At 35.7% G+C, this 13017-nt stretch overlaps 1 protein-coding gene across 3 annotated transcripts in view; it reads right to left on the reverse strand.

Moving 5' to 3' along the window:
• FOXJ3 (forkhead box J3) overlaps window positions 1-13017 on the reverse strand; it is a 122774-nt gene that overhangs the window by 29528 nt on the left and 80229 nt on the right. For all 3 annotated transcript variants that reach the window (XM_034650376.1, XM_011234972.2, XM_011234971.2), the window contains one exon: window positions 1253-1381. In XM_034650376.1, coding sequence (XP_034506267.1) covers window positions 1253-1381 — 129 coding nt within the window. The remainder of the gene's footprint in view (window positions 1-1252; window positions 1382-13017) is intronic.

A 13017-nucleotide genomic window follows, 5' to 3' on the forward strand; every position in this document is an offset into this window, starting at 1 on the left:
GCAAATTTGGCTGGACATAATATTTATAAATCCAAACCTATCCCTCAAAACTCTACGTGCAGTATTAGTCCATTACCCTCTTGTATTTAGCATTATAGAAGTATGATTTGTGTTTCTTTGAATGCACCTAACTTCTTCTACCAGAGTATTTATTTACATGGATGATCGATCACTTTTGAAATTTTAAAATTTATTGTGATGGGTCTAGATATAGGTTTTTCCCCCATTAACTTTTCCTATAACTCAGTAACACTTTTATAATCTCTATTTCTTCGAAAACTGCTTCTGTACCAACTATTCTAGCTTCTTCTTCAGGGACACCTGTAATTCTCAATTCTCCAAATCTACTATCTTCTCTGACATAATTGTTATTCCTTTACCTGTTATTTCTGCACTCTGCAAAAATATTTCAGGTCCTTTCCCCCAGAGCACTGATAACAGTTTTGCAGAGCCACCTTCTGTTTTCCTACATTCGATGTGAATTTTAATTCTGCTCCCTCAGTTTTGGTTTCCCTTGTGTTATTTTTTTATTTATGGTTCCCCTCCCCTATGTATCTTTGTCCTGTGCAAGGTTTTACCTATTTACTCATCCTGGAACAGGGAGTGATCTGGTGAGATCAAATTTAAACCAATGTACAGTGCAGTGTATGGCTCCTGGGCTCTGTTCTGTCTTCTAGGGAGGACAGTTGCCAGATGATTTGAAAAGAGGTATCAGATAACACAAGGGTCATGTTCTTATAATAGGTAACAAAATCAGCACACACAGGTAGAGTTTCGTTTTCCAGACCAAAATTAAAAATACAAGACTGCTTAACAATTGGGTACACCAAGTCATCCTAAGCTTTGAGATTTGTAGAATTCCCCCTTCTCAGATCTACAGCTGGAAAACAAGACAATATACACATTCTCTAAACTCTTTTATCAAGGACTGTAATCATCAAATACAGCTTTGCTAGACTGAAGTACAACTTTTTTTCCTATTCTAATTACTTTTCACTTGGATAGAGAACAGATAAAGTAGACAAAAATAGTAAAACACAGTATAACCACATATTTGCATCTAACCTGGTAAAATGTAAGTACCCAATTAAAACACTATCAAGGTGGGAATCTGCTCTACTCATCTAAGCCAAATGAACTGACCAGTGAAAAATACACATCTTCACTTTTTATTCTCACTTTAATGACATTTGGCTTAGTTTTAAACACTAAAGGAGTACTCAACAAAGAAGTTAACTTCACCAAGACTTACCGGTGTATAACTATGCACACTTCCAACACTGTTCAAATTAACAGATGCCAAACTCTGGTCTGAGAGACTGTTGTTAAGGCTACTGCGTGGGCTATCACTACCATCCTGATCGGTGTTGTACAAGGTTACCTAGAAGAGAAAAACATTTGCATAAGTAGTTCTCACTGTAAAGAGAACTTTCTAAGCAACTCTACAAAAAAACAATTAGGTTGGTATATGGCAGAAAGACAAAACGTTAGTGGTCTTTCCTACCCCAATCCATGCCCTTCACTGCTAATTCCATGTTTACCATGAAATAAATTACTCTCAAACTGAAAAATATCCTATCCAAAAGTACATAAATTCAATATACTATCAAGTATAACTAGTTCATCAACATTTAATAAGGGGATTACAGGTTTTCACTATCAAGTACTTCTACAATGTATAAACTTATTTTTACTCAAGCTTTAAGCAAAACTGTTATTTTCTTCTATCAAAATAACAGGCACTGAAAAGAACACAGAAAAGGAATTTTTAAAAATCACAGGCAGCACAGTGATTATATTATTGAAAACTGGATACTCAACTGTCCAACGTACTTGCAAAATCCTAAGTATGTGATCTAATTTTTTAAAATAGCAACAATTATGGGGCACGTAGGTGGCTCAGTCAATTAAGCATTCCACCCTTGGTTTCAGCTCAGGTCATATCTCACGGTTGTGGGATCAAGATCTGCATCGGGCTACACGCTCAGCACAGAGTCGACTTGAGATTCTCTCTCCCTCTGCCCCTCCCCGCCACACTCCCTCTAAAATAAATAAATAAATTGTAATAAATAAATAAATAAATAAATAACAATAAGATGCTAACATACACATCGGATGCTAAGGACTATAAATCAAACTGTTAACAGTGGTTAACCGGCAGGGGGCTAGGTATCCCTGAAGACTTTTATCACTGTTACTAGCATTATAACTTTTAATTAGAAACAAAAAAATACATTTTAAAAACAGATAACTAGCCTAATTATCCCTCAAGGTTTTATTCAGATGGTACAACCAATTTTCCTTTCTACCCTCCTACTTCCACGGCCACAATACATTAGCTTTACAGTAAAACTACTTTTTATCGACTACTAGACTGTTAGCTCCTTCAGTCCCCAATAAGTAATCATAACCAACATAGTGCTTTCTATTCAGTATACAATTAATAAATATTTGCTGACTTAATAACCATTTGAGCTATCACCTACCATCACCCTTCTGTTTGTGCTAAGAATGGGATCACACTAAATGCGACAAACATCTGCCAAAAGAGGCCAAATACGTAGAAAACTAGGCATGTACCCCTCTATACTAAGGACAAAACCAAACTGTCCTCCATTCACATCAGCTAGGAACAGTAACATGCCTAGGAACTAATCTGGGAAAAGAATAAAAGATAAACTAGAGAAAATAAAGGCAACTCTGGCAAACACCTCCAATGTAAATTTCATTTAAAAAAAAAAAATCAAGCTTATGGGTTCCTAGGCAACAAATTACAAGCACCCTATGGTAATTTTCTTAGCCACTCACACATTCTCCTGTCCATGCTCAGTTACCTACCACTCAAGTCAGAAATTTTGGACAAAATCTTAAATAGCTTATTTTTCATCTGGAAAAAGGATAAACATTTTTATTAAAATGTAAGATATACATAAAGTACACAGATTACTAGTTTATTACAAGATGGGCATACTTATGTAATCACTACCCAGAACAAAGTAGAGAACAGTTCTCAAACTCTGATCCTAGAACACTTCTGCAGTCTTAAATAATCGAAGAGTCAAGGAGCTTGTTTATGCTGATACGTCTATTAATAATTGGCATATTATGTCCCCCAAGTAATAATTGGCATATTACATATTAAAACATATTATTAACTTAAAAATAACAATTATAAACCCAACTAAATGTTAACATAAGAAATATTTTCTCCCAATAAACAAAATTAGAAAGAGTTCCCTTGTTTTACATTTTTGTAAATCTCAATGCCCGGCTTAACAGAAACAGCTGGATTCTATTACCCACTTCCGTATTCGATCTGCTGCAAGAAGTTGTTTCGGTGGAAAAATACAAAGAAAACCCAGCATCTCATATATATATATATTTCTCGAAAAGGGAAGAATATTTTTAACAGACATTCAGATTATTGTGGATGGTCTTATTTGATACTACATCAAAACATGACAAGTGATAATTTTTTAAAGATTAGTTGCGGTGTGGATCTAAAAACATACCAATAAATTTTTCATGCTGTTAAATTAAAATCCTCTGTTCTACCTTGTACACTGAAGGGATCATTCATCCAAGCATGATTTTATAACATTATGCACTGGCCATCTGGAAAATACTGGTTCACCAAGTTATACATATTTTCCAAGTACTGACACATTTCATTATACCACATTAGAACATCATACTTGCTAACATCACCAATGATTTCTTTAAAGAAGAAATCTTTCAAGTCTGCTATCAGACTCACTGTGGTGGATAAAAGTTTTCCAAACTTCCATTTTTTGCTTAAACGCTCAAATTTTATCATTGGTAAAGGATACTGTCAATTGTTTTCCTTGAGGTGACAAACTCACTTTGTTCATTATCAAGACAACATCTGCCAAATCTGAATAATCAGTGTCAGTTGTTCTTTCAGGTAAAAACAATGATGCATGAAAAAAGCAGCTAGTTCCGCATCCAACTCAAACCACCACACAAGGAAGGCTGCTCTTCCTTGAAGCAACCTACTGTACTTCAGCATGTAGTCTACGTGTTTCATGCACACTTTCCATTTCATCACAGAGAATATTAAAAAGACATGTTCCCAAAGGTCACAACTTAATAAAACGATTTTTTCCTGCTTCACCAAGGATATTGTTAAGTTAAACTAATATTCTTTTTTTCAACCTGAGGGGTGTGGGCCGTGAAGAATACAAGGACCACTAGTACACTTCTGTGTCACTGCCTTGATTTGAGCTAATATTTACATACCACTGCTTTTGCTCATCAATGAATATAGAAAAATAAAGGAAAAGGCAAATAATATTTTAATATTATCATAAAAATGGTCAGACCTCATTGAATCCCTAAAAAGGGTCTTAGTTACCTAGGTGTCCAGACCACAGACCCTCTGATACAGAACACAACCAGCACTCCTGAAGGCCCATTCATTTGCTCTCCCACTCACTCACCAGCCAGTCATTACCCATGCCCATCTGTGACACGGGCACCCGCTATACCAACTTCTGCTACTACTGGTTGGTTTATGTGCTTTTTGAACTAGGTATAAATGGAATCATATAAAATGTATATCCTTTTCTGTCCTCTTACAGTAAAATCTGCTAAAAGATTACACAAAGCTTCGTCTTCTATTACACTAATATCTGCTCTTATATCTTTATCACTTCATTATGGTCCTTAAAATTCATTTTACTTTTTTCACCCAATTGAGAGCTTTGTAGTTTTATCATTTATAGCTCAGATCCACCTCGAACTGACTTTTGTGAATGGAAAATCTGATTTCCCCATTGTTCCAGCACCATTTGTTGAAAGAAATCACTGAGTTGTGTTCCGTAAGTCTATTTGTCTTATGCCAATACCACTTTTTCAATTATTGTAGGTTTACTCTTGATATCTGGAAGTATATAAATTCTCTACCATACGTTTTCTTTTAACATTATCTTGAACTACCATTTGCCACTTGGATTCCCATTTATATTTTAAGATCAGCTGGCCATTTTCTACTCCCTTCCCTTCCACAAAAAAGCATTGTGGACCTTTGATTGGGATATTAAATCTGTAGATCAATTTAGGAAAAATTGACTTCTTTACAATAATCTTCCTTATGAAAATTATATATGTTTATTTGTATCTTCTGTTTTCTCTCAGTAATTTTTTATAGTTTTCTGTGTAGAGTTCATCTTCCACTGAATCCTAGGTATTTAATGTTTTCGAATGCTAATATAAGTTTTATTATCTCTTTAATCTTATTTTCTAATTGTTCGACTCATACACAGAAAGGCAACTGATTTCTAAAGTCAAACACTGATCTTATATGAAGAACTTGTTAAGTTCACTTATTAATTCTAAGAGTTTATCTGTAGATTCTTTTGCATTTTCCATATAAACAGTCATGTCATCTGTGAATGACAACTTTGTTTCTTTCTCAAAGTTTAACATTCGTTTCGTAACACTTCCATTTCTCCTCTACTTGCCTGAATACCATTGTTGTCCTATATTTTACTTCTAAGTGTTATATACCTACAATATATTTTTGTTATTTTTGCTTTAAATGGTTTGTCTTTTAAAGAGATTTAAATTTTTTAAAACTATTTTATATTTACCTACATAGTTACCATTTCTGGTCCTTAATTTCTTTCTGTAGATCCAGATTTCTAGTTGTTACCACAGTGCACTAATATTCTATATATACCTTTTTAGTCTTTTCATGTGCTTCATTTTGTCTTTTATTGCTATATCTTCAATAATCCTTCCTTCTACGACGTCTAACCTATTAATTCCGTCCACCGTATTTTTCAAATCAGATATAATTTTTATCTCCAAGAAGTTTGATTTGGATTTTAAAACATATCTTCCATGTGTCACATACATGTTCAATCAACTCCTTTACTCCTCCATGGAACACAGTTATAAAAACTGGGCTTTTTCCAACTTTACTGAGATATAATTAACATATAAGTGTAAGGTGTACAATGTGTTCATTTGATACATGTATATCCTGCAAAATAAATACCACCGTAGCATTAACACCTCCATCACCTCACATAATTACCATTTCCTTTTTATGAGAACATTTAAAATCTACTCACTTAACGACTTTCATGTATACACGAATACGATACTGTTAACAATAATCGCCATGCTATATAAAAGATCCCCCAAACTGAATCATCTTATAACTGAAAAGTTTATACCTTTTGACTACCATTTCTCCATTTTTCCTGCCCCACAGCCCCCTGGTAACCACCATTCTACTTTATACGAATTAGGCCTTTTTAAGATTCCACATATAAGTGATATCATACAGTATTTGTCTTTCCCTGCCTGACATTTCACTTGGCATAATCCCTCAAGGTCCATTCATGCTATCTCAAATGGCAGGATTTTCTTCTCATGGCTAAATAATGTTCCATTCTGTGTGCATGTGTGTGTGTGTGTGTGTGTGTGTGTGTATACACACATGTGCACACATGTGAGCACCCCCCCATCCCCACCCCCACTTCATTACCCATTCATTAACTGATAGGTTATTTCTATATCTTGGCTTATGATAATTATTTATGCTGTTTTATACTAATCCTATCATCTGCATTATATCTGGGTCAGCTTTGACTAATTTTCTCCTCATTATGGTTGGTTTTGGGGGTTTTTTTGGTTCCTTTTCTTTTCCTTTTTTTTTAATACTTCTTTGCCAGCCTGGTAATTTTTTAATTGGGTGCCAGACCATTGTGAATTTACTTCATTACATTCCTTAAAATTCATTTTATTTTTTTTTCACCCAACTGAGAGCTTTATAGTTTTATCATTTATAGCTCAGATCACACTGATAAGTGCTAGATATTTCTGTATTCCTATAAACGTTCTTGAGCTTTATTCTGGAACACAGTTAAATTATTTGACAACAGGAACGAAGTATTGATACATGCTGAAAATGTGTTTAATGAAAGAAGTCAGACATAACAGTACATCTTATATGACCCCATTTATATGAAATGCCCAGAATAGGAAAATTCATGGAGTTAGAAAGCACATTAATAGTTACAGGAAATGGATAGAACAGGGAACCAATGGTAATATATACAGGCTTTTCTTTCTGGGGTGATGAAAATGTTCTGGAATTACATGATGGTTAATGGTTGCACACTCTTGTGAATATACCAAAAAACACCAATTACAAACTTTAAAAGGGGAAATTTTATAACGGTCTCTGAATTACATCTAAAAAACGTTAAATCAAATTTTAAAAGTAGAATTACCTGGAAACAGATCAATACTTTCGAGTTTTGCTTTGAAGGTATGTAGATAGGACCAGTGCAGAATTTTAGTCTAGGGCTAATTTTATTCTACTACTGAATCAAAATCCTGAGTACTTTACCTAATGACCTGTGAATTACGAAGACTTTCACTTTTGTGTGAACAGTAACTACGCCTGGCCCTTCAGGAGTATCAGTAATTTTCCACACTAATCCTTGCAGGTGGTTCTTTCCCTAGTCTTCCTTATTCATGCACTGATAAGTATCAAACTAAAGACTCAGGGGGCACCCTCAGCATCTGGAATTCTCTCTTGGTGTACGTTTCTCCTGATATGCTGCCCTGTGAACTCTAACCACCTTGGGGATTTCATGATCTCCCAGCTCCACCTGGCTCAACTCAGGGAGATTTCTGGGCCTTGGAAACTTTCTCTAGACAGTAAGCTAGGACAATCATAGGCTTGACCTTGTTTGTTCACAATTTCTCAGGGATCACTGTCCTATGGCCCAATCTCTTGAAAACCACTGTTTCATGTATTTTGTCTATTTTTCAGTTGTTTCAGGTAGCAGAGTAAATTTAGGCCCTGTTATTTCACCTTGGCCAGAACCAACAAATATTTACAAAGAACCAACTTCTTGTTTGTTGACTTATTTTTTATTACCTTTGTCTTCTTCAGATTTATCTTGCTCTTTACCTAGATGCTTAAATCATTAATATTCGATCTTTCTTCTATTCTAGTATACACATTTAAGGCTAATACTTTACCTGCACTCCTTCTACAGGCTTTCATATTTCTGTTTGTCATCAATTCAAAGTATTTTCTCTTAGGATTCTTTCTTAATTAAGAAAGGATTAATCCAGGGGCGCCTGGGTGGCACAGCGGTTAAGCGTCTGCCTTCGGCTCAGGGCGTGATCCCGGTGTTATGGGTTCGAGCCCCACATCGGGCTCCTCTGCTATGAGCCTGCTTCTTCCTCTCCCACTCCCCCTGCTTGTGTTCCCTCTCTCGCTAGCTGTCTCTATCTCTGTCAAATAAATAAATAAAATCTTTAAAAAAAAAAAAAAAAAAGAAAGGATTAATCTGCAAACTCTGGGTGATTATCTGTTCATCTATTTGCTATTATTTCTACTTCAATTCCACCGTGCTCGAAAATACACACTATATGGTGCTGGTCTTCTGAAATTTGCTTAGACTTCCTTTATGGTTTAGCATAAATCAGTATTACATGATCAATTTTGGTAAATATTCCATGTGCACGTAAAACTTGTATATCCTGGGGGTGCCTGGGTGGTGCAGTCAGTTGAGTGTTCAACTCTTAGTTTCGGCTCAGGTCGCGATCTCAAGGTCATGAGATCGAGCCAAGTCAGGCTCCGCACTCAGCAGAGTCTGCTTGATACTCTTTCTCCTCTGCCCCTCTCCCCCACACTCTCTTGCTCTCTCTCTAAAATAAATCAGTCATTTTTTAAAGTATATTCTGCCATTGTTAAGTGTAATCATATTATATATATATATACATATATATATGTACATATACATACATACATATACCAAGTGGATCAAATTTCCTTATTAGCTGTTCCAAATCTTCTATACCTTTAATGGGATTTGTTTGAATCGTTATGTTTTGATTTTGATCCGCTTCTTCTACGAGTTATAAAGAGACACATGTTAAAATCTTCCTCTTTGGTCAAGGACTTGTCCATCTCTCCTTTTAGTTTTGTCAGCTTTTGAGGCATACATAAATTTACTATTGTTTCTTATGAAATGATCCTTTTTGCATAATAAAATATCTTTGTTTTCAGTAATGTATCTTGTCCTTTAAGATATATCTCTTGCAGGGAGCCTGGGTGGCTCAGTTGGTGAAGTGTCTGACTCTTGGCTCAGGTCATGATTTCAGAGTTGTGAGGTCAAGCCTCACACGTCGGGCTCCATGCTCAGCACAGAGTCTGCTTGAGAGTCTTCCTGGCTCCCTCTCCCTCCCCTCTGCTCTTCCCCCACTCACACTTTCTCTCTAAAAAAAAATAAATAAAATCTTTAAATATGTATGTGTGCGCGTGTGTAATTCTTTAAGATACATCTCTTGTAAGCAGAACACAGCTGAATTTTATTTTTTCATCCAGTCTGACAATCTTTGACTTTTAAATGGACTATTATGTACATTTACATTTATTTCCTAACAGAACTCAAATCTTTTTTTTTTTTTAAAGATTTTATTTATCTATTTGAGAGAGGAAGAAAGAGACTCCCCGCTGAGCAGAGAGCCATATGTGGAACTCGATCCCAGGATCCTGGGATCATGACCTGAGCCGAGGCCAGATGCTTAACCAACTGAGCCACCCAGGCACCCAACATAACTCAATTTAAACATATTTGTTTTCCCTATCTCTTCTTTGTTCATTTCCTTTCTCCTTTCTTGTCTACTTTTAGATATGTTATTTTTCCTTACTTATTTTATATTCTTTTACTATTCTTGTAGTAAACAATAATATGACCAGTATCTGAGTATTGCTAAAAACTCAAATTTCCAGAGGTGCCTGGTTGGCTCAGTTGGTAGAGTGCTGTGAATTACTGTGAATTCAAGCCCCATATTGGGTCTGTAGAGATACTTAAAAAAATAAATCTTTGGGGCACCTGGCTGGCTCAGTCAGTGGAGCATTTGACTCTTGATCTCAGGGTTGAGTTCAAGCCCTACACTGGGTGTGGAGATTACTCTAAATAAAATCTTTAAAAAAAAAAGTTCAAATTTTCAGACCCCAAGTCAATGTACTAAACCAGAAATTCTCAGGTGAGATCCAGCAATTTGGGCTTTAACAAGCCCTCCTAGTTATTGTGACATACGCTGATGTATTAAAAGAACCACTGCCCTAAATATTACAACATGCTCTTGACTTAGTACTTTTACCACTTCCAATGCAATGCAAAGACTTTAACTGTATATACAGTTGATCCTTAACAACATGGATTTGAACCACATAGGTCCACATATTCAAATTTTTTTCAATAAATACAGCATAGGGGCACCTGGATGGCTCAGTCAGTTAAGCGTCTGACTCTTAATTTCAGTTCAGGCCATGATCTCCGGGCTGGGCATGGAACCTGCTTAAGACTCTCCCTCTTCCTCTCCCCCTGCCTCTCCTCCCACTTAAAAAAATCTTTAAAAAAACAAAAAAAGAGAGAAATACTGCACAGTTACTAGGGCGCCTGGCTGGCTCAGTAGGTAGATAGAGCATGCGACTCTTGATATCAGGGTCATGAGTTCAAGGTTGAATGAAGAGTTTGATTAAAAAATATAAATAAATAGGTGTGCCTGGGTGGCTCAGTCAGTTGAGCGTCTAACTTCAGCTTGGGTCATGATTAGGATCCTGGGATCAATCCCCACCATCAGGTTGGGAGTCAGTCTGTCCTTCCCCCTCTGCCCATCCCCCGACTCATGCTCGTGCATGCTCTCTCTCAAATGAACAAAAATCTTTAAAAATAAATAAATAAAAACACAGTACAGTACTGTAAAAATATTTTTCTCTTAAGATTTTCTTTTCTTTAGCTTTGTTTTAAGAGTAACAGTATATAATGCATGTGACGTAACAAAACATGTATTAATCAACTATTTATGTTATCAGTAAGGCTTCTGGTCAACAGCAGACTATTAGCTAAGTTTTGGGGAAGTCAAAAGCAGATATGCAGATTTTCAAATTTGCAGGAGGCAATGGGGATGGCACCCCCTAAACTCCACATTGTTCAAGGGTCAACCATATTTCTTTCTGTCTTACCCTTTGTACTGTCATGTCTTTTAACTTCCATAGTATTTTAGACTCAAAGGCACTGTGTTATGTAACAGAACTGCTATTGTTGTAAACAATACATATTTAGATTTATCAACAGACATACTCTTTCAGTGTTCTTCACATTCTTCCCCTTCACAGGATAATTTCCTTCTATCTGAAAAATTAATTCCCCCTCACTGCTTAATACTGGTGTACTAGTAACATATTCTGATTTTGTTTCTGTAAAAACCTATTTATTTAACCTTCATTTTTCACAGAAATTTTAATTGTAGAAATCTGGATTAGCAGGTATTACCTTTCAGCAGTATATAGATTTCATTCTTGTGTCTGGTTTTTATCATTTCTATTCAGAAGTCAGTGCCTGGCTTACTGTTGTTCCTTTGAAGTTGCCTGTTTTTGCCTCTGATTTTAAGATTTATTTTTGTTTTTAGCAGCTCAATATTTTTTTGCCTAGTATGGTTTTCTTTTCATTAATTCTTCTTGAGGCTCTCAAGAAATTCTTGAATCTATATACTGTGTTATCTTTCATCAGTTTAAAAAATTTTAATATATTGTTTCTTCTTTATTCCTTTTTCCTCTCCTCCGAAACCCAAATAACAAGTTTGTTAGACCTCTTCCCTATATCCCATTTATCTCAGAAGCTTTTCCGTATTTTCCATTGTTTTTCTTTGTGTTTCAATCTCTGTGTTTTCTACTGACATTTCTTCCAGTTCACTATTCTCTCCTCTGGTGTGCCTCATCTGTTGTTAAACCCATCTATCAAATTCTTAATTTCAGTTATTATATTTTTTCAGTTCTAGAGTTTCCTCCTGATTCTTCCACACAGATTCCAATTCTCTGATAAATTTCCTATAATTCAACTATTTTCTTGAACATATTAGTTACAGTTATTTTAAAATCATTATCTAGATCACTTGTAAATATGTTTATGCTGTTTTTCCCTACCCATCCCCTTGTTATTTAATTATTTGGTCCTGTTTCCTGTAATGTCTAAAATTTTTGACTGAAAGTGAGATCTTACTTATGAAAACTTGGAAAAACTCAAGACGATGTTGTTTCTTCCAGAAAGCATTTAGTTTTCTTTTGGTAAATAGAAAAATATTATCAACCACCCTAGCAACAATTTGAAGCTGGTCTGTTTTGGTTTGCTCTTACTCACAGAACACAACCTTCTGAGATACTGACTTGAAAGACTAGAGTGTTTACCATGGCTCCCCTCCTCCTTGAAGATCATGAACAATAATTTTTGTTCCCTACTTCTCTGTGAAACTGCTTGACTCTGAGTAGTGTAAAACCCATTTGATTTGTCTATGCCTGAGCCTAAATACATACGAGTTAGGAGTAAGCAAATGCCTTAAGTGGGTATTACTTGCAAGAAGTTGATCTCACTTCTAAGATTCAAGAGGATCTTAGTCCTCAACCCCTGGATGTTTGGTAGCCTCAAACTCCAGTTTTTGTCCTCCTAGCCCAATGACCGCTCTAGGCTTCTGCTTTCTGTTTAGCCTCTTTGCCATGCACTGAGACTTGAGAAATGTCCCAAGGGAAATACGCATGGCTTATCTCAATGCATTTCCCTTTTTCCTGGGATCGTTAGCCCTGAAGTCCTGCCTTTTCTGTTCTACAATGCTGCTCCCCCTCTTTTTAATTGGTAGTGGGGGACAGTGGTATTTTATATAGATAGAAAGAAGGATTAATCTACTAGCTATTCCATCATATCTAGAAGCAGAAGTCCTTTAAAAACTACAGCTCCTTTGACCCCATATTACTTCATTGTGAAGTCCTAGCATTACTATTTCCTAATTGTTTCCTAATAGCTATAACTATCCACATTTAGGCCTCAGTATCTTGGACGACTACAAGGAATAGTATTGGATATTTCTGATTCTAGCAAATATGTTCTGCTAGAAAGTCTCAAGTTTAGATGGGCACCATTAGGGATAGTTTGTTTGCTTTTTTTTTTTTTTTTTTTTAAAGAT

Source organism: Ailuropoda melanoleuca, chromosome 2, assembly GCF_002007445.2.
Source record: "Ailuropoda melanoleuca isolate Jingjing chromosome 2, ASM200744v2, whole genome shotgun sequence".
NCBI classification, from domain to species: domain Eukaryota; kingdom Metazoa; phylum Chordata; class Mammalia; order Carnivora; family Ursidae; genus Ailuropoda; species Ailuropoda melanoleuca.